The sequence below is a fragment of the Ciconia boyciana genome, chromosome 3 (genome assembly GCF_034638445.1).
Source record: "Ciconia boyciana chromosome 3, ASM3463844v1, whole genome shotgun sequence".
In the NCBI taxonomy this organism is placed as follows: Eukaryota; Metazoa; Chordata; class Aves; order Ciconiiformes; family Ciconiidae; genus Ciconia; species Ciconia boyciana.
This window is the reverse complement of record NC_132936.1, coordinates 47,850,762-47,874,167: the sequence shown is the minus strand read 5'-3', so window position 1 is coordinate 47,874,167 and position 23,406 is coordinate 47,850,762. Positions and strand designations below refer to the sequence as shown.

Below are 23,406 nucleotides of genomic sequence, written 5' to 3'. Positions count from 1 at the left end.
AAGATAATCTCATCTTGCCTCCCTTTCCCATGAAAGGCTGGACAAGATGATCTTTCAAGGTCCCTTCCAACCTGGGCTGTTCTATGATTCTATAAAATCCACCCACTGGCCAAAAGGTGTCTATAGGTATGCCAGTTTTCTCCAAGGAGTCCAGGACAGTCCAGTCAGGAAATTTTGTGGACATCACCTTCTAAATTAGTCTAGCAACTTCATGAAATAACTGGCCAGCAGTTCTCCAGCTGCTAGCTTGGTGTTCCCTGACTTCAATTCTAGACATGCACTTCTGCAAAACTACGTGCCCAGGAAGACTTCCTACTTCCAGCATTCATGTTAACATGAATCACACTGTGTGAAGCACCCTAGGGACTATGACAGAAATGATGACCACTGTAATAAAAAAAGGTGGGTTTTTTCAGTTTGAAGATGAATAAATGAAAAAAAAAAGGTTTATTTTCAGCAGTCTTGAAAGACAAGACTATTCCTTCAGATACAGTTATTTTTATTTGGATTCTAACTACAATCTTACTCAAATTTTGGAATTACATCAGAATAATTGTCCTGTATTTTAAGTAAATAGAAGGCTAAGAAATCCAAAATAGTCTAAAGCTAATACTATTTATCTTTTATGCAAACAACATTGAGAACAATCATATCATCGGGCATACACAATTTGCAAAGCGGTATTTTCTTAACTATGTCATTTATCATAAAAAGACTGAAAAAGGATTGCCCCCTGTGCTCAGAAATACCTTTAAATTCTGTCTTCGCTCAATATAAGAGAGTGAAGGAGTGTAACAAAGTAACTTACATAAAACCATTTTTTTTACATGAGCGACCTTTGAAGACCCATTTACGCAAATTATATACTACACGTTAAGTCCCAAAGTAGTCCAGTTGACTTCAATAGGACTACCAACAAGCTTCGTATTGCTTTGTCAGCAAGAAAGCACATTGAACAGTTTGTTGAACTAAGGCCTCAATCAACAGCTCAATAAACAGATGAATTGAATAATACATCCATTGCTACATATGACAAAAAGAGATAAAAAGAGATTTTGTTTTTATAAACAATATGGAGAGAAATTACATGCACAGAATATCCTTTACAAGATAATACTTTCCTAGTAGCATTTCACCACTAGGCTTGAATAAATGATTCTATAAGATCAAAATAAGGAATTTTTTGAAAGTTTAATATTTATTTCCAGGACATTACACAGCCTCTTGTTATCTGAAATAGGATACAGCTTTATCTCTGCTATTAACATACTATGCATATACTCAGGCCTTGGGAAGTGGGAGTATGAAGAGTCTAAAAACTGTAATATCTGAAATCTCTGTTTCACAGCATCATAATACTTAATTCAGTTTAGTGCATTCAGTATGTTATTTTTTTCACCTATTTCCTATGCTGAATGTGGCTTGGAGCAGCAGAGGCCTCAAATTCACAAAGAAAATGTATAATAATTAAAGCACATTAATTTTGTTTCCAGCCTGACATAAAGGTATTCACATGCAGATTCAGGTTGATGCTTGACTTTTCCTAGGCACTGTTTAATAGCTCTGTATGTGTGCTTGTGGCAACTGTATTCCTACTAGACTGTTTAAGTGGAAAATATATTCACTGCTACAATTCTAGTTAGAAGCTTAAGCAGCCTAAATGCAGGCATATAGCCCCATCTGAAATATTCAAGGATACGCAAAGCATCCACAGAAGGTGGGCAGACATGACATTGGACTTATAGGAGACCTGTGGTATTCTGGAAGGGCAGGTGGAGGCCAGGCACAATATCCTGTGGCATCTGGAAAGCACTAAAACTGAGTCCACAATGTTCTGGACAGGAAACAGAGTTATCCCTTAGGAAAATGAATTTAAGCAATAACTATATATCTGATCTGAATGAAAGTCCCCATGAAGTCTACGTGTACTATATGAACCCATTTAAAATTAGTGTGCTGCAGCTTAAGGAGATAACCAAAAAACATTTATAGGGAGAAGTAATATATTTCATTAGACAAATCTATATACCTCTGGAAATGGAAAAAAATAGAAAAACATTCAAGCACATACCCCTTCAGGTCTTTAGCAGAGAGGATGGTATGCCCAGAAGCTTGTTTATTTCTACCAGCTATGTCAACTGGTCTAGTAATTAGTAAGTATTAATCAGTAACAGAAAGAAATAACACATTCTTGTTTTCCATAAATCAGAAGTATATAATGAATGAAGACAGACAGAGCTTACCAAACTATGCCCAAATTAACCACTTGAATATTCAGAGACAAATATTTACATACAATTTTCATTCTTTTTCACTCCATTACAGTACGTAGTATTTAATACTCCATAAAAAAAAAATCAACTCTTCAGTTCATCTGCATTACCATATCTAAGCCTGGCATGCATGTCACACGCTAAAGGTTAGCCAAATTACACACAAATACTGATTTCCAAAGGACCGGGATTTTACCTAGAACATACTTCTAAACCTCACTAGTGAGTTGAGCACATACCAGCCCTAACAGGCAGTGCCACTGTGAAGCTGATGCGCACACAGTAAGAGCTAAATTAATGGTCCCTTCTCTCCACAAATTGAATGATTTACATTGCTGCTTAACCTAATATGGCTACACTGTCACCATTCCACATCCTACAACTGTAGCCATAATGATTGCTAGAGTTGTTCATTCCTGCAAATAAGTCTGCTGATTAGCAGCTTTAATTGATTATGCCGTTCCTAAAGACAACATTCTTTAACCATAACAGCAAAGAAACAGAATAAAAGTAATCTTGCTTTTGGTTCACTTTTCAGGAAAAGTTACAATAAATACAGTGTATAAAGAAACTATTAAACTGAATTTCAGAATGCATATCCTAAGAAAACTATCTTCTTTGACAGATTATGGTATATTGGGTTACAGTCCTCAAACTTTAAATTTCATACAGTGCAGACACTTGCATATTTCCTGATTAAAGCACTTCAGTTCCTATTTCAAAAAACAACCTATGCTTCAGCTAGTTTTCCAGACTGGATAGGAGCTTGAAATTCTATGAAATCTTCCATAGGAGAGAAGCTGCAATTTCTGCTAAATGCTATACAACACTTGGGCGTATCTTTCCTTTGGGATAGGATCACAAGTTACTGATAGATCCTGTCTCCTAAAATACCAAGAAAGACTACATACAGAAGTCAAATATTTAATAATGCAATTAATTCCCAAAATAGCTGACATATCATTTCTAAAACATCTACAGCATGAAATCCTGCATAGTCCCCAAGCTCATGAAGTTAACTGTGCCTAGGGGAGATTCCTAGCTTGTAATGCAGTAATAAGTAATTGTTTAGTATTTCCTTTGAAGTATACATTTGCTGCCACACTGTTTTACTAAACACATCTCATCAGCAAATCCAGAAAATTTCTTTTGCTAAAGGGATAATTATAAAGCTGTCTACATAACAAGCTATCCTCTTTGAAGCTCTAAATCAGAATCTGAGGCTGTATTTCTATAATGAATATTTCTTTTTATTTTTATGGATCTTTTCACCCTCAGGAACCTTAACAGCACCTTTTTTCTCATCAAATCCTTCTGTCCAATCACAGTGCCTGCTAGCAGTTACTAAATTATTATTTAGCTAGCTATCCCAAACTGTTATTTCCGTATTGTTAGGTAGAGATAAGAAATTTCAGTTTCACAAATATCCTTTTACTGTTAGCAGAACTAAATGACTAATTTGTAACAAGTTATTCAACAAATTGGAAGTCTTATCTTCTATAAAATAACTTCATTGCTAAAATAAAGAGATTACCATTTCAAATCAAGAATGTAAACAAGTATGAAATAATTTATTTTTTTAAAACAAAAAATCAAATCATACTCTCAGGAATTAGCAGGATATAAAGTAGCTCTAGATTCTGTTAACACCACTAGATAAGCACCTAAACTTCATTAAAGCACTAACTGAACAAGCTTGAAAATACTACACTTGCAATGAATGTATCGTTTTTTACCTCCAGGTAACTATAAAAGTCTATTTGCCTAAAGGAAAACAAAGCTAAATTTTAGAACTTTCTACCTCAGTGCAGAATTTGTACCCAGTGTAATAATCTCACTATTTATATCAATTTGTACAGTCACTGAAAATTCTGACGTCAAGGATGAATAGAGTAAGTCAAACTCCAGAAGTGTGCTGAAAGAAAACCCTGGATGACACCATAATTGAATTGGACCATGTTAGGTACAGAACAAAATTAAATTAAAAAATAAACTGAACTAAATATACAAAATACTAATATCGCTAATACAGTGTATTTCCATTTTTGCATCTCCCTGATCTCGAGTCAGTAATTAAGAACTTAATTTTAGCACTGTTTGGTTATAATCTAACCTCTTCCTTTATCACTGCTGTATTTTTTTTTATTCACAACTTTTCTTGGCTTATGCTGCTCACCTAAACCTTGAATAAAATGGATCAGAGACACCTACATTCAAATTCTTGTGGGGTTTTTTTTGGGTTGTTTGTTTTTTTTTTTGTAGGGTATTGAATCTGGGAAATATATACTTGTCTTTCATAGCAGCAGAAGAGTGCACTCAATATGATTCATGTCCAATTATCTGACATGGGAGTTATTTATCTTATTCATGTAAAACATCATTAAGCCTTGGTTATATCATGACAAAAAACTGAATCACTTTTTTTAATTCTAGATTTTTAAGTTTCAGATGGCTTTTAAGCTACAAGTGCCATGGGTTCAATGCCTTCCCTTACCCTCTGAATCTCTTCCAATCTTGTTCATCATGGAAAAAAGTATGCTTTCCAACCGTATTAGATTAACCAAATTAATTTAACATGATTAAAAAAGCTTTACCAAAAGTAAGTCAAAGGGCTCTGATGATTATCGGGCTCTTTCACCTGATTGCAGCTGGCCATTTAACATGGTCCTATTCATTAAAGGTTTTTAGGATTTTTCAAGCAAATTGCTTTAATGCAACTGAAAATAAACCATTGTTGTCCATCCATACTCACCCTTCCACCATCTTTTCTTTAGCAATTCTTTGTCTTACCATTGGATTCCACAAAACTTCTGAGAATACTAAAGTAACATAACCACAAAGCTAAGAACATGAGTATTCAGATAAACTAGACTTCACAGGACAGTCATAAGGTCTGGACATTGAGAAGTCGCCTAGTGGAAGCTTTCTTACAATCAGGGGAAAAAGAGAACAAACAAAGAATATAATATATGAATGTGTCCCCCAAGTCTTTTGGTGTGCCAATATGGAAAGCTAATTAGGGGAAAATACCTACACACTTACAAATCCAACATTATTTTCTCTTTAATTTCCATTCTCAAATTCCAAAGCAATTACAACTTCAGTATTTTTACTGAATCCCTCAAAATGGCTAGTTTCAAAATGAATTTCCTAGACAGCTCTGTGGAGTGAATGCATTTGTATATTCTTTTGATTAAGGACAATGTATGAAGGTATTAGCATTTTTCCTGGTGATCTTTGTATCTTTTTTAGTTATGTATTTAAAGAAAATATCCTTGGATCTATTCTCCTTATCCAAGGAAGCCTATACACCAGCTTTTAAAAATTTCAAATCCTTATTCATAAAATCTCGTCTCTCCTTTTTTGAATCAGATGCAAATCTCATACACGGAAATGAACCGTAAGCCTGGGTGTGCAACAAATCTCTACATTTTTGCTCTCAGTATTTAAAATCACTCTAAATTTTTATTACAACTAGTTTTCACTTGCTGAGAAAAATTAAACACCATAAATAAATGTTTCATGGTGGAGAGCACCTAAGTTTGAAAAGCACACTATGTCCAGAAAAGAAAGGAGAAATTAAAAAAAAATTTGTAAAAATTAAACAAGAGAATTAAGAGTGAAGAGAGAAAGCACACAACTAAATAATGCTCCCTTCTGCTAGGCAGCCTACAAAACATATCAGATCCAAACTATGATTTTTCTGAGGAAACGCTTTAATATTGGCCTTACCTATAGCATTCATCAAGTACCACAGTGCTTCCCTGCACCTGCCATATACAGCTACTAAAGTGAACATTAAAGAATAGAATTAATAGTCAGAATAGAAAAGGTACACTCTTTTCCACGTAAGATGAAAGCAGATAGCTAAATCGGATGACAGGCAAAAGCAATTAGTAAGGAAAACTTTATGTTAATGAAGCAGCAGAGCTTGTTAGGTCATCTTTATTATGCATGCTAAGTTCTGACTTGAGGCACAGAAAACTGTGGAAGATTAATAGTTGTAGAGTAAAAGAATTCTGAACTCATAACACTTTATGCATGCTCTACTTTGCTTGGTCTGAATCATAGTTGTCATATATAAACGTAGGAGTGCATTTATCAGGGTTTGGGTTTTTTTTTCTCTTTTTGTGTGCTACTTGTACAGACTCAAAAATAAAAAGTCAAGTATATCAAAGTAAAGTTTCTTGAAAATAGTATGTTGCTACTCTGTTTTCCAGAATATCTTTCTGTTAATAAGTAGAGATGACAATACTATTAGTATTTAACAAAAATATTCAGTCATCATAATTAAGTAATTTTTCCATCTTGCAGGAAAATCCAAAATTCAATTTTTTGTTCCAGGCTAAATCAGGATGAACCCTTGCAAGCTAAGCTTTTTACAAAATAAAAGCTAAAGTTACATAAATTAAATGTTTTCATTTAATTCGTTTTTTTCTTAACTTACATTATAAATTAATTTTAAAGAAGAAATCCTATTCTGGTTGGAAAATAACATGTTTATTTTAATGCCAAGTCATTTTTCTCACGTGGTTGCTAAGTAGCAACCACTTTCAAATTTCAGAATTTAGTATAAAGTTAGTAAAAAATAACAGCAATGAATGTATCGTATATCAGAGAATTGTTTAAAGATCCTCAATCTAGTTAGAAGTTGTTTAGTAACATTGTAACACAAGGCTCCATTTCAGACTAGTTTCAGTCTGTATTGTAATCTCCAATGTTGAAATACTTTCAAGGCAGCTTGCCTCTAGAGAACCATAGACTTGCATACATGAATCTATCATACATTTTATATACAAAAACCCCCATTCATTTTGGTGACATACAACTCCAAATATTTATCTTGGAGCAAACCTCAAAACTTTCAGTGATGCTATTCAACCTCGTTTGATTTGAATGCTGTTCATATAATTAACTAGTGTCTGGGACAGAAAACTAATTAATTATAATTAATATTATAATTAACTAGTCTCTGGGACATGGAAAAAATATTCTGCAGATGTCTTTATTTTGCTTTTATACACCAGCTTCTATAACCCTGTAAAAGATGTCTAGGCAACTAAACATTCTAGCAGAATGATTAAGCTATAAATAAACCCCTGGTAATCCAGTCTGGCAGCCAACCAAACCAATACCTGGTGCTTTTTACCTTAATGTTCAGTATATTTAAGCTTCTCATAGATGGCGCAAGTTCAAAAGCTAACAACCCACCCTGCCCACAGTCTAACTTTATAAATGTGCATTTTGAACTGCTAACAAGTGAAATTAGTGGTGAGAAACAGGGAAATGCATGAATGAACGGACATTTACCAGCTAGATTGTGATAGATTAGAGCCACTTTGGATTTTATTGGGAAACATGTAAGAAGCCAAAAAAAAAAAAAAAAGACTCTATTATGTATTGCTGAATTAAGTCCGGAAGTGCAGGATCAAGTGAGAATTCATTACAAAGTTTGTTCTAGTCTGAGAAAGCCCAGCTTTGGATTCAACGTGGGCAAAAATTTTATTCATTATTTCATTGGGACTTTTTCACCCAATGGTAACAAGAAGAAACAAGGAGACAATGAGAAAAAGATAGAGAAATGTTAGATACAGTTAATTCTACTAGTAAGAAAGATAAAGTGTTGCAATAGATTGGTCTTTGACTTTTCTTTTCTTCTGGTATTTTCTAAAGGCATGGCTTATTACCTGTGACAGAATTATCATTAACATATTCCTCTACTTCTGTTATAAGAAACAACGGCCATGGCATGTGCCAGTTCCATGTGATCTTTACTATTAAAAGCACTATATATTTCTTTTTATCTGTTTAGTAAGAGGATGTTGATACAAAAACAATGATCAAAGTAAACACAAAACTGCTGAGAATACTCAGGAAAAAAGACATTCATAGATTTAAGAAATAAATATAATCTTTTAAGTAACTTGGTAAGCTATACCATGTGTGCACATGCATTTCTGCACAAGTGTATGACAGAGATAAAAAGATACAAATATATTTGAATAGCAACACGTTTAGATTGTTATTGATATGTTATGAGGATAGGCACCACAAAGAAATACGAAAGAATCATCAAAAGTGTATAAATGAAATCTATTAGTATGTGAATCATGATAGAAAAGCCTCTTTAATAAAAGTAGACCACTGAGACTTCCTCAGGACTTCTATGTATCATATTAAAAGTATATTCAAAGTTTTATTTCAAAGTTGCCAATTAATTTAATTTAGACTTTAGTAGAAATCATATCTATTTGATTCTTATAAACATTTATGCAAGCAAACCTTTTATCACAAAAAGTCTGTGTAAAGAAAACACGTACAGTCTGACACAACACGGCAAACGTTTTCCAACGTTTCCACAGATTTTCTGGATTCACAGAAAGAACAAAGCCAATTGTGATGTAGTTAGTCTCTTAAATAATAGAATGGATTTAGGTTCTTTGTTATTGTGCTGGTTTTGGCTGGGGTAGAGTTAATTTTCTTCATAGTAGCCAGTATGGGGCTATGTTTTGGATTTGTGCTGGAAACACTGTTGATAACACAGGGATGAGTGCTTACACAGAGATAAGGCCTTTTCTGCTCTTCATACCGCCCCACCAGCAAGTAGGCTGGAGGTGCACAAGGAGTTGGGAGGGGACATGGCTGGGACAGCTGACCCCAACTGACCAAAGGGATATTCCATACCATATGACGGCATGCTCAGCAATAAAACTAGTGGGAAGGTTGACAAGGAGACCACTGCTCGGGGACTGGCTGGGCATCAGTCGGTTGGTGGCGTGCAATTGTTTTCATTTGCATCACTTGTCGTTCTTGGGTTTTATTTCTCTGTCTTTGTTATTTTCCTTTTCATTACAACTTATTATTATTGTTATTATTTTATTTTATTTCAGTTATTAAACTGTTCTTATCTCAACCCATGAGTTTTCTCACTTTTACCCTTCCAATTCTCTCCCCCATCCTGCTGGGACGGGGGAGTGAGTGAGCGGCTGTGCGGTGCTTAGTTGCCAGCTGGGGTTAAACCACAACAGTTATACAAATAAGTGAACATTTATTAAATTATAGAATGATTAAATATGGTAGCATTCATTAAATAGTTTAAATTTGTTTTTCCAAAACCCATACAAAGAATCTTAAGAAACCCTAAAAGGAGAGTGAAATGTGATGGAAAATTTGTTTTTCACCACTAATTTCTTGGGTGTGCTAAAGCATCACCCTTTCCAGAGCTGTCCTGAGGAGCCACCTAGAAACAAAGGAAAAACTATTCTAACTGAAGTCAATAGGATCCACACTTGGAAATTTGACTTGGAACATTCCAAAGAGATGAGATGAAATTTTATACCCACTTTTTATCGCATTGGGATACTAAAGGTCAGATAATTATGAGGAAAATTGCACACTAATTAGAGAGTTATACAAGCCTACAGAAAACAACTTAAAATAAGAATTAAGACTGGGAACTCTCTGAATCAAAAATAAGGAAATGCAATGTCAGAGTTAAATTGATAGTTCTATCTCTGTCATGATGGCTAGTTGATTTACATATGGTGGAAAAGTCAGAGGAAGGAGGACATAACACAAACACCACCAGAGTTTATAAACTTTCTGATCCATAACTGCCTGGTTTTACACCACTGGAAACCAGTTACTCTTCACTGAGGTCTCTAAATGCTCAGAGATATAAAAACCTCAGGTTTTTATTTGACAAATTATCTAGTTTCAGGTGTTTTAATACCTGATTAAATAGCACTTAGCTATATGGCTCAAGCTGAATGTGCTCCTATTAAGCAGGCTTATTGCTAATATTTTTCTGAATAAGCTGTAGTCATTATCAACCAGCAAAAATAAAACAAATTCCCAGTTCAGCCCCTATTAGTTAGGCTACTCCATAACAGCAATTAATATCCGTGTAGAAACTTCAATCCCTGAGTGCATTTCTGATTTTAAATACACATGAACAACAGTGAAATGGAAGTCAAATTTTACAAACTTAACAATTTTCTTGATAATAAGTCAATAAAATGACTTATTTTATTCCACTTATTTTATTCTGAGCACAGGAAGAACTTTGTGCAATGATGTCATGACATAACTTTCTTTTACACCTTCCAAAGATATTTCTGGTAAAACTGACATCCTCTGAATGTTTTTTCTGTATCTAAGGGCCAAATTATAAAAGCTCTGTAAGCACCTAACACTTGTCAAGATTATTAGGCCTTTAAATATCCTTTAAATTCTATCTGCATATCTCAGGTATCTAAAACCCAGGTAATCAAAGCACATTTAGATGCTTAATCAACATAAAGAATCCCCATAAAATATTCATCACAGTCTGTATGAATACTTGGTTCCACTTAGATTTACAAAGAGGGCTCTTAAGGGTCCAGAAGAGAAACGAGTGTGTTTTTCATGCACTTCTTTATCTTTTTCTGTCCTGAGGCAAAGTAACAGTGTAAAGTATGGTCTTACACAGTCATATACTAGCAATAATAGGTTTCTGCCTCACACCATAAGTTTTTCTGAGAATGGCACTATCTTTACAGCACCACAAAAGATGAAAAACATATGACTGGCCCACAGAACTCTATTCCAATATTTATTATTCTATGATTTTATTGACCATGGCATTATGTTCTGATAAAGTAACTGTTGCTACTGATCTTGGTAACTATCCGAAGGTTTGAGATCAATTATATCCTTGATCAATACATAAAATATAAAACTACAAAGAGTGAGATGAACTGCTACAAATTTTAAAATGAAAAAGGTAAAAATCAAAGAATGAAAATATTAATGCAAACAAGGAAGCATGAAACAATAACTTACAATAATAAGCAGCAGCTATATGTAAATCAGATGCATACTTCACACATTTCTAAAATTGTGGGTGTTCATTTGCTTATTTGGAATTATTTAGAGAAATGAACAATGTAATACAGATGCCATCATATCGTACTTTAAAAGTGCAGAACAACAGAACTATTAAGTAAATTAAATTTAAAATGTTTCCAATTATCATGTTCAAGACACTATATACAAGTAAATAGAATAAAAAAGTATTTTTCTCTAAAAAGGGTAATTTTCTAAAAACAAGACAAAGAGGAAATTAACCTTTTAAATTATTGATTGTCATTTAGTACCTAATGTCTTCAAAATCTTTGAATCTTATCAGTAGAAAGAGATTCTTCAGAAGATTAGCTATGTTATGTGGCTCAATTAACACCATCTAGATAACTGATAGATAACTAAGATACTAATCTTCAAGAAAGAGAATTTGCTATTTTTCAAATGGAACATGAAAAGGCTTCTAAAAAAAATAAAATACATCTAAAGACCAGTGGAACTCCGTCAGCAAAGATGTTACAAATTGCTCCAGGCCAAAGGGGAAATTAGATCTTTCAACAAATTTGAAAACTAAAGAGTTCCTAATGCAGGATATGTTTTAAAATAAATCCCTTCCTGACATTATAATTCTAGAATTAATTCCAGCTAATGAGCAGAAACTCACTGAAAACCTGGTAATGAAAGTTTATTTGCATGAATGTAATTCTTATTTTCATGAACTGAAGTGAGGCCAGAGAATAATGGCAATGGAAGGAAAAAAAAAAAAAAACCCACCCCCAACACAAACAACCAGACTAATTAGCTATGTGAAGGAATAGAAGACAGTAAGGTGTTATTTATAGTATTCATAAAATATATAAAAAAATAATTATGTAGAAATTAAATAGTACACATTATTAATGAATGAAACTTAAGTGAATAAGACACAAAACACAGATAAAGAGACAATTGTGTTTTAGCTTGATTTTTGTTGGCATTTGACATGATCCCATACAATATTTTCTCCAACAAAGTAGGGAAATATGGACTAGATGAATCGGACATTTACAATGTGGCATTATCATTTGGAAAGCAATACAATATGTGTAATTTTGAAAGAAAGTTAATATGGCCATGTATTCAGCCTACGGAATTTTAACAGAAAAACCACAGTTACTCTCTGACTCATGTTTACAATAATATTTGGTCTCATACCTCTAAACAGTTTTAGCAACAGAAATAAAAAGTTAAAAGGATTTTTTAGCTTCACAAACATAGACAATAAAACTAAACACTGATATTCATACCGTCATAAATCCATCCAGCAAACCTGAATCAGGCTTAGGAGGTGCTTGCAATCGCTCCATAGACCACTTTTCAATGATAGAAGACACCTGGGTATTTTCTGTATTTAGAATTCTGAATCCAGTCATATTAACACCACTATACCGATAGGGTTCCACATCCAAGGCAAACAGGTCCTGAAAAAAATGATCATCATATAAATTCTTTAATACACTGCAATTCCTACTTCAATTGTTAGACCATCTCCCCAGATGAGAGTACTGAAATTTGCAGGAGTAACAGTGCTATATATGCTGGGAAGTATGCTCTGTTTATCTGGGGGCCTGTGTCTGTGAGCAAGCAGCTCAGCTGACCCTATAGTGGGAGTAAGCTGATTCACAGAGGCAGAACAGCTCCAACTGACTTTTTTTTTTTTTTTTTTAAAAAAAAAAAAAAAGCCTTTTAGGAAACTCTAAGTCCAGTTGCAGAACTGTATCCACTACTAGTTAGGCTTAAATACTAGAGTAGGTGTAAATATTACTATTAATTGCTAAAAATATTATTATTAATCGCTACTTCTTTGGCTTACCAGAACAGACTTCAAATCATAAAATAAACAGAACAAGAGTTTCCTTGCACCTGCACTCTCTATGAAGCTTGAACATGTTGATCTCTAGATGATAAACTGGGGGGGAGAGGAGAAATATACATGGCTTTAAATTTAATGAAAAGCATTTTTCACAACTATCAATCATACTTCCAAACATGGACATATCTTTGATTAGGAATTTATCTTTGCAAGAATAACCTTTGCCAATTAATGCATTTTCAATACATATGTATGTATGTGTGTGTATGTTTAGCCCCCCAACACACACAGACACAAATATAAATTAATAAAAAGAAGAAAATCAAATTTTAGATCAAGCAAGTAAACTCAAAATTATCCCAAATCTTTGACAGAACCCTTAGAAACAATGTAGAACCAGTACTTGACTTCAGGAAACTCAGGTCTAAGATCAAGATTTGAACATGGGAAAATAATAAAATGAAATGAAGCTGATGAAGAAAACAGTCATGACTTACTAGACCTAGATACATGCATTATAAACGAACTTTCATTTGGTTTACTTTCTGGGTTTTTTTTTAAATCATTTTAAGTGACATAATCAAGGTTATACATAAGACTTTCCTGTCCTATAACATAATTTTAGTTGCATTGGACATAGAAGTTCTCTACATAATTCATACTTAGTCGTTCATCTCGGTTTTTATTTATTTTTGCTGGCAGTTTAATATATTATAAATTTCCATTAAATGGTAGTGTTAGGTCTAACACTTGCCTGAATCAATTTTTTTTACTGGATAGAGCTGAAGAATATTAAATATTGTACTATGGAAAATCAGAATATAATTCATTATTCACTAAGCCCACAAAAATATCAACCAGTTATCACAATCACTACCCATTTTTAATTATAGCTAGTAATTATGATACCATTTTCCATATAAAATACCTAAGATATGCAGGTGTCAAAATGCTTTTAAGTTATTCATTTACAAATAACCTAAGTCATGTCCTCTTTCTAAAGAAATAAAACATTTTATTGCAAAGGAAAGGTTGAACATAACTAGAACTATGTTACATCTTTCCCTTTAAAAATTATCTCAGTTTTTACTGTGAGAGAAGTCAGAATCTCATATGTAATTATTTAATCCAAACACATTCATGTTTACACTGTAATATAATAAATACACACAACAATATTATCCATATATTATAAATACACACAGGTCGGAGTATTAATGAGCTACTGCATTAGACCCTGAATCAATCAAGAGGAAAATACACAGAAGACTGCTGTAAACACTGTGACTGGAAAATTTATTTGACAGGATTTTCACCATGTCAGGTAAGAAGCAATTAATATATCAAAACAACTAAATTCTGATGCAAGTTCCAAAGCTACATTGCAAAGTCAAAATCTATCATCCGTTTGTGCACACTAAATTATCCTTTGATAGCTTCAAGTCAACATAATACTTGTCTCTCCTAAAAAAAAGCCAATGTTCTAATAAGGAAATAAGAATGACAGAAAATTCTGATTTTTAAACATAGCTTTAAGAATAAAAATTAGATGCCAATGGACAGCATACCATTCAAAGAAGCAATTTTCACCATTAGCAAAATGAAAATTTAAAAAATAAAAAACCCCTTGAAACAGCTAGAATCCATTTTGATAGACTAGTGAGGGAAATTCTATTGCATGCAATCCTAAACCCGTAAGTGATAGAACAACTTACCCTTCTAAAATAAGACAGGTACTTGTGCAGGGTATTTTGCTTTTACAGTTCTAATGAACTTCACAAATTATTTTGCTTTCTATTCAACTAGCTATTTCCATGCTAATACTTTCCATGAACTTCCGTTTTGTGATTCTGAGGTGAAATTTCCATCCTACCACAAAGGATTAATTTCCATAAGGACTTAAACATGTATGTGATGTTAAACATAGGTCATTTCAAGCATGGTTTTACCAAGGCACATCTATCTCATGCTTGAAATTACTTGTGTTTTAATAACCTTAATGAACTGCAATCTAAATAGGCAAATTTGAACACAATAGAAAACAGAGAAATGTGCACAGCTGTAGTTTTCTAGAGTACTATTTTACCAACTTTTAAACTGTTTCTTAGGCTGTGGTGAGCAGCAAAAAAGGTCTTCACATACATGTTTGTTAAGTTTTGTAAGAGCATTCACATTTTAAATGTTCATTTATTGTAAATGTTAAATCTAATGGTTCCAAGAATGATCAAATTCCTTCTTAGTTACTTTTACAATGGACACCAAAGAATATTGCAGAATTCAAGTGCCTAAAAAGCTCATGTCCACTGTTAAACAAAATGCTCTTAATATTCACACCAAATTATTCAGGAATCATATGACAGTGAAGAATTACCTTGTAAAATGTTGGATTAAAAATATGGAATATATGAGTAAGTTTAAAATGTCATAATCTTCACATACAAATAGCTAAAAGAGAAAAAGGACAAAATTCACAATATAAATAATCAATTCTGAACTATATACTTAACCCTGCTTGAAAGTTAAAAACTTCAGTGCTACAGAGTCAGTTGCTTTTTCAGGTCTATCAGTTTCCAGGGTGCACTGTCGAACAATAATTAAACCATCCTGATGAGTTTTCACTGAAAGTAAGAAAACTCAACAGAGAAAACATCTTGTACTCACACCCCGTTCCAGAGAGACTTTTTTCACTTTGTCAAGTAATATAATTAAGGAAAGTAACATCTTTGTTAGATGTCATCAGTATGTTTTTATAAGCCACTTACCAGTGTGGTAAAGATATAGTGATAGTATTCTGTCATCATTCCCATAGCTAAAGCCTTAAAAAAATAAACAAAAGATTAATGTTTCTGAGGTTACATAATACATTTTTATCACACTTACACGGCAAATGAAAAGCTGCAAAAGAACACTACTGGGATCAGACTATAGGGTTGGTATTATACTAAAATTAGGTCAAGCAAGTCATTTCCTAGCAGTTAGAGCAGATTACTGACTATTAAAGGAATTTATGAACCAGATCTTCTGATAGAAAGAATATTATTAGACTGTTTAGTGCAGTAAATGTGAAAGAGGCTTATAGTTTTACATACTAATGGATGCATTAAGTTGCCACAAAAAATTTGAGTCGACAATATTTTCATTCATTATTGAACCCTTCCCTTAAAAAGAATAACCTAATAGGAAATATTTTTTTCTATTTTAATGAACAATACTATGCATTTAAAAGAAGGACCCAAGCTTGTATTATATGTGTGTACATTTTTCCAACTATGGAAGAAAATACTCAAGTTTTGAATGGTGAGATACATATTACTACAGTAAAAATGAAGAACAAATATTCACAGTATTACTCTATAAACTCAGATATCTATCAAGTACCTTCATCCGTCTTGCTAACTATGTAATACAAATAGTTTTTGATCAACTGTGCGTTTTAAAATGTTTGTATGTTTCTCTTAACAGCACAAGAACAAATATTTGTAAATACAATTTTAAAGTAATAAACTATGGATGTCTCATCACTCTTATTCATTAAGGGCATTTTCACCTGAAAAGCGTGTATCTTCATGCTCTGCACAAAAGTTGCCTTAGACTAGTATGATTTATTCAATCATTTTAGTATCTACAGTGATTTTTTACCTAATTTTAGCACTGTAAAAAAGGTACACAAGTAAGCAATATTCTCTTCCTTTTCAGGAATTATCAATGGAATTCTTTGCCAAGTCGCTACCAGTTACACCTCCTTAAACACACTGAAGGCAACAATTATACAATCGTCATAATACCAGAATTTGCATACAAAATAATTTATCAGAGTTCTGAAGGCTGTGGGAGCCTTTTTACTTGTGACATTGTCTGAAAAATGATGAAATTACTAGTCTATATGTTCTTTCCCAAAGAAAAGTTAAAAGCTGAAATGAATTTGAAATATCAGCTGCAGATCAGATTTTATAATATTTTAGACAAGACTTTGACAAAAACTGCAACGACACTTTTCCAAAGGATGCCTATACCTGTGTATTTAGAATTCCACAATAATATTTAGAACTACAGTATAGTGTGCCCATAGTAATTTAAATTATCTTAAACATAGGGAAACTATTATCTCATGAGAAATATTACAACTTCATTAGAAACTGTACAACTACAAACATTGTTAGCTTTTTTAAGAACTTTTTTTGTTGTTTTTAAATAAAGCCAAGATATCTTCCTCTATATACATAACACATTTGCAGTCACCTATATCTTAACTGCTTATAATCAGGTATTTCATACTCCACAGAATCTCTACACAAGAACATCTTACACATGTTCCCGATTCTGCTATGTGCTGGTGTTGTCTCTTTTCCAGGTCGTCTTTCTCTCACTTTCCCCACTTCTCAAAAGACCCCACTCCTTTTTCCTCTTCAAAACATTGTCATTTCTCTGCTCTCATTATTCCAGTGCATCCCTAACCTTTAAAATCATGTCTGCTTTCCCTGGTTGCCTGGTGATATAGTTACCACTGAGATTTGCCTTAATTTAATTATGCTTGTCTGAATGATGGGATTTTTTTTTCCTTTTCATTATGTATTTTTGGCCAGAAAACAGTAGTTGCCATTTCACTGGCCTCTCAAGGTACTTTTTTTCCTTTATTTCCAACTTGTTTTCTCTTCCACCAACTTCATTGTTAATCTTTCCAATCATCCTCCCAAGAAGAAACCCCCGTCACATCTCTCCAAGTTCATCCCTCCATTACCAGAAAAAATTGTTTAATTAATAGTTCACAAATTAATATATAAAGATCTTTTTTAATGATTTGTCAGCAAACACTTGTAAACACTATATTTAGAATGATATCACTAAATCAAAAATACAGTCTTAACATCCACTGTGTCAGTTTTGACAGCAAGAGCTCACATTCAGCTGCAGAACTACCCATTTTAGACATATTTAAAGCATTGCAATATCAGAGCTGACGGGAAAGCTAAAAGTCTACAGAAACTGTATAAAGATCTAAATATTCATGAAAGAATTGTTCCTGTATCTTCCCTTCTATAATCTTCAGGATGAGCAGAGTAGTTTGATAAAACAGTTTACAATTTGATTTAAAGAGGATGAACGCTCACTCTTGGGTCCTGGGGCATGATTAAAGATATATTGCTTTTAATTTTGTACCCATTTCCCTCTAGTAATGTGTTTTACACAATGTATACTGTGAAAGAAAAGTTTCCTTTCACCTAAAAACTACTAGGTACAGTATAAATAATGTACCTTGATGGAGTTATTGTTAGCACTGCAGCTTTGTTTTGCCACCAACATATTTTCCATCTGCATTTTTAAGATGTTAAAATAATTAAATGTACATTTAATGATTTGGGCTAAACAATTAGACTAACTAGGCTGGCTCATGCTTAGCAAAGAGCAAAAACCACCAGCAGAGGTTTAAAATTACTAGGAATTAATAAAAGCCTTTTAATCAATGAATAATAAAGCAAAGAAATAATAGTAAACATGTATGTTTACTAGTAATTTTAATTGTACCCACAATACCCCTAAAGTACCTTTAACGAAAAACATATTTTCAAATCTTAAATACATTTTGTTTTCAATTTAAACCATAAAGTGTGCTAGCAAACATAATATAAACATGAATTAAAGTCACTAAAAGCTGTGCATTAGAAATGTAGAATATTGTTTTGTTTTAGGTATTTTTCCTATCCTTCTTATTGCAAGTCATAGTTCGATTAAAAAACTATGCGTAAAATGGCCTCTGAGCATAAGGAATTACTAGACTTGGAGCTAGCTCATTAAACTAAAGGAGACACACAAAGGCATGTCTTTTATTCATACTTCAGGGTTACAGTAAGCTTTTTTGAGCCACATCCTTTGTATACTGCTATATTGCCACCTTTCTCTTGGAAGACATCACTGGAATCTCCTTCTGCAATATAAAGCCAGTTAAGTATTTGGGATTCTGTTGTATCTCACCTACTCATCTTACTTGTACACAACAAAGCAAACACTTTCAAAGCACCTACCCAAACGTATTCAGGTGTTTTGCAGTTCTATTAGTAGTGCGAGGAGAATATGGCTCTAAAAGATACCTGTTAGTTCTGCCCTCTCAGTGGGACACATTAATGTGGTCTGTTGGTAACATGCTACGCAAATATCACTATCTGATTAAGAGTACACAATTTAGAGCCTTCAATTTAAAAAAAAAATCTTTGTTATATAAAATAACACTAAGTAAGCATTTAAAACATCAAGCATCAATCAGTTAAAGCATCAATTCTCCACAGCACCAAGTCTTCATAGTTGAAAGACTGATATACCTTTTCCCCTGTACATGAACCAATTAATCTGTTTCTTTAAAAAAACATAATGAAAGCAGCTACCGTTAGTCACCAATAAAATTATCTCCGAAATCCTTGGCTGATTTTCAGTTAGCCCTCAGTAAAACTGACACACAATTCCCCTGCTTGTTAAATGCCATTAAGTCTGGATATTACTTTTATTTATTAGGAATGAAAAAGATTAGGCCATCTAAAGCAAAATGAGGATTACCTGTTTCAAGATGCCTGCTGCCATTTCATGGCTGCAGTCAAAGATTACATGGAATTCTTTGCCTCTTTTCATCTCCTTTAGCAATGGCTTTGCATCTTTCGTGTCAGCTGGTAATTGACGGATTTTTAGTCTCAGGTTGTATCGTGATGGAGCCTTGATGAGCTCTTGTAATCGAATAAGGCCTTAAAGAAAACAGAGGAGTCAAAAGAAAAGAAAATTATCAAAACAAGAACCTGAGCTGCTAGCAGAACAACTCACTATAAACATTCAAAGTTTCCTGAATTTTTCTCCTTTCTCGCTATGTTGCAACTGATACACAAAAAATTTATTAAAAAGAAAAAGAAAAATAAAGTACTTGCACTCACAATACTTTCTTATAACAAGTCTTTCTTCTTCCTTAATATTAACAGACAGTAAGTAGCCTCAGTTAGGATTACCTTAAGACAGACAAATCTTCCTTTAGCATTATCATGCAACTATGACATCCCTCTTCAAAGAATGTATATAATTATTCTAATTTAATTAAAGCAATAACCCATACCAATAGTTTGTAATAAGACTAGCCAGTCTCTTAACTAATCTATCAGGTTTACATACAAAGTTGTGAATCATTTCAGCACTGTAGAACACTCTCACATAATTCAACATAATTCTCAAATAATGAGGGTATTATTTGTTTTTTCTTGATTATACAGGTTACAAAACACATACATGCAGCAGCAAAGAGGCCGAATAAATGACTCATGCCATTGCATTCATCTTCAATACTCCACAATTCCATTTTGAATTACTTTACTTTTACTATGAAATTAGATGCAGTAACATTTTTCCAAAAATCTTATTGTTCACATCAGCATAACCGTATGTGGTGTGGTTTACAGATCACTGATTGGTCTGTGACTAATATTAAATATTAGGTTGTTTAACTGTACTAAAACAACAGGGTAAAAACAGGTCTCATAAAGTAGCAGTTTATTTCTGTGTTAGCAAAAAAAAGATGTATTCTGCCATGCTCACTTCCTTCTTGCATTGGAGCATGCTCCACTTAGTGGCAGTCACAAGGGTTACTGTTCATCATTATGTTTGCAGCACACATATAAAATGCACCCAACTGCCAAAAAATGGAAGCTCTGCTTAGGATTTCAGTTACAGCAGGATCCAGGTGTAAATGAAGTGAAGTACTTCTAAAATCTGAAATAGCTCACTTCACTACATCAAAAATACTACTGGAGATGACTAATTACTATTTCATTATCATCACAGGCAGCACTGTCTAGTATTAAAAAACAGTGGTATTTTATTTTATCTCTAAATATTCTTCCTGGTTACTACTGGATGTCAAAGCTGTCTTGATTTCAGGAAACGATGTTCTCTTAATGTAACATGGAATCACACTACAGCATCAGTAAGAAATTGTGATAACCTCTGACAGAGGATTTAATACAGCCTCTTTCCAACATACATAGTTCTTTTAGTAACATAATGCTGAGAGATTTTAGTAACATAGTTTTTGCTATGAAGCTTTTAGATTGTAAAAAACTTATCTCTAATCATTTCCAGCAGAACCAGACCAGTAGAGAATATAACTGAAAGATAAAATCAGTCTCTTCTATTTCATCATTCCCCCTTTTTGACCCTGCAAAGGATCCACATTATTTTCTCAACAGTTTCTGCTGAAAGTAGCTGGAGCAAGAATTATAGCTTACTATATAAAACCTTCCTAAATTAAGACTGCAGGTGTGGAGATCTGGCAGAGGATCCCAGTAGACCTCTTAGGCCTAAAAACAGAGCGGGGAAGGACAACCTTGCTATTTAGTCAATTTCGGAATTTTTTCTTCACTCACAAGTCTATGTCACAGATACAATATCTCACATTTCATCACAGTTTCTCAGTAATACCCCTATCACATACAAACATTCTCAATAATGCGTATATTGTTCAAACTGAGACACCTAAATCATCTCTCCAATTTCCATCTTCTAAAAACATTTCTGTAGGATCTCCATTAACAGGTAAAGTACTAAGAAGAACTAAACCCAGTAATTCAGTGTGGGCTGACATTTTCCATACCAAATTATAATGTGAAAAATGCTAGTGGTCTTTTGAACATAACATAACAGCATACCAAAATTTAAGGTCAGAGTAAAATGTTTTAACTTAAGAGGGGATAAAAAATAATTCCATGTGTTCCAGATTATTTGTCATTGCTTGCTAAAAGAAGAAAATTTGAAACTTTTGTGCAGCGCAAATAGCTTGTAAATAATGTTGACTCCTATTACATTCTATTTAGCAAGTCTAATTTTAGACTTGTCCTGCTTTCTTTGCTTCATTTTGTTTTGCTTGTCCTGCTTTGAAAAGGAAATAAAAGCCACCATTAAAGAATCACAGAAACATCACTATATTTACTGGCAATCTTTAGTAGAAATGCTGAGGGCAGAACAGATACGGAAACTGAACTACTCTCATGACTAGACCTGGTCCCTGCTTGCTAAGACACAGAGAAGTGATAGCTAGGGTATACGTGACTTCTGAGTAAATAGCAGATGTAAGTCCACATGGTTGTGAAAACTGTATTTTAGAAACTAATTCAAATTTAAAAATTTACCGTATTTACCTCAAATGCTATAATGATATTTACATAAAATGAATTAATGTATTTAATGGAAGCTTAAATTGATTTAACACTTGATTTCTAAATAATCTTGAACAAATATACTTAAAAGCTATATAGAAGAGGTGTCTTTTCTAACTTAAAAGGTTATACATCTACTGCATATTAATACCATTCTCAGATGATTTGGGATGATTACATGAAAGTAAAGCTTTGACATGAACCACATAGCATACCCCATAGCCATTAACCACCTTATCAAAAATAACTGACAGTAACATGTCAACAAAAACACTTAGGATTGTCCTCAAGTCTTTCCCATTTCCTTAAGACTAAGAAAAATAAAGCAACTAGAATGTATGCCCTTGTGGTCAAAAAATTTAGATTATTTCAGGCTGAGGGAAGGACCACATTTCAAAGCAGAGCCTTTCTCAAAGGCAAAGTCCTGCCAGTTGCTCACTTGCTCTGATATCCATGCACTTCCACTTAAGAACGACAAATCACACAAGTGGCAATATGGGACAGGTAGTATGACACACTCTGCCAGAAAAAAAGAAATCCTGGCTTTTGATGCTCGCTAGTCAAATATGACTGAGAAGACAGACAGAAAGACAGTCTTTCTAAATAGCCACGTTAGTTCAAAACAGATAGTGCTGCAAAATATGTTGCTATATAACAGACAACAGTATCCAAAGCTGATGTATGTGCTGTCAGTATGTGAACTAGAAGCATGCATCTATCTGAACTACTTACATCACATTTAAGAGCAAGAAGACAGGGGAAAAAATGGCAGATTTGGGGCAGGGGACAAGAATCTGAATGTCCAGACATCTTCAGGACCTTGTACCCCTATGTATTCAGATGTTAATTGGGACTTCTGGGATGAGCTGTATTTTAACTTCCAAGTAATATTTTGTGGAAAAAGTTCTATGTCACAGTGAACATTTGCCATGAACCTTCAGTCATTCCTTGCAGCAGATCATCACAACTAGAAACCACTGTGAGTACAGGAGATTAAGACAACGTGAAACTCTTGTATCACAGATACGTGGTTGGAAAGAGATTATAATCAGTTTCACAAAACAAGTATCGATCTCCCAATGGGAGAGCATTAAGTAAACTGCCAAAGATGAGAAGTCCACAATTTGCTCAAAAAATCACATCCATGAGATGTACAGAAAAAGGGAAAGCTATTTAAAAAATAAACATTACTGGTGAAAATATGCTAAAAGAGATTGAAGATTAGGAGATTCAAAACTGCACTGCTGTTTGAGTCTTAAAT

At 33.5% G+C, this 23,406-nt stretch overlaps 1 protein-coding gene across 1 annotated transcript in view; it reads right to left on the bottom strand.

Annotated features, from left to right (window-relative positions):
* GRIK2 (glutamate ionotropic receptor kainate type subunit 2) overlaps window positions 1–23,406 on the bottom strand; it is a 446,579-nt gene that overhangs the window by 250,487 nt on the left and 172,686 nt on the right. The window contains exons 5-7 of the mRNA XM_072857870.1: window positions 19,513–19,694; window positions 15,729–15,782; window positions 12,401–12,574 (exon numbers count right to left, since the gene is read on the bottom strand). Coding sequence (XP_072713971.1) covers window positions 12,401–12,574; window positions 15,729–15,782; window positions 19,513–19,694 — 410 coding nt within the window. The remainder of the gene's footprint in view (window positions 1–12,400; window positions 12,575–15,728; window positions 15,783–19,512; window positions 19,695–23,406) is intronic.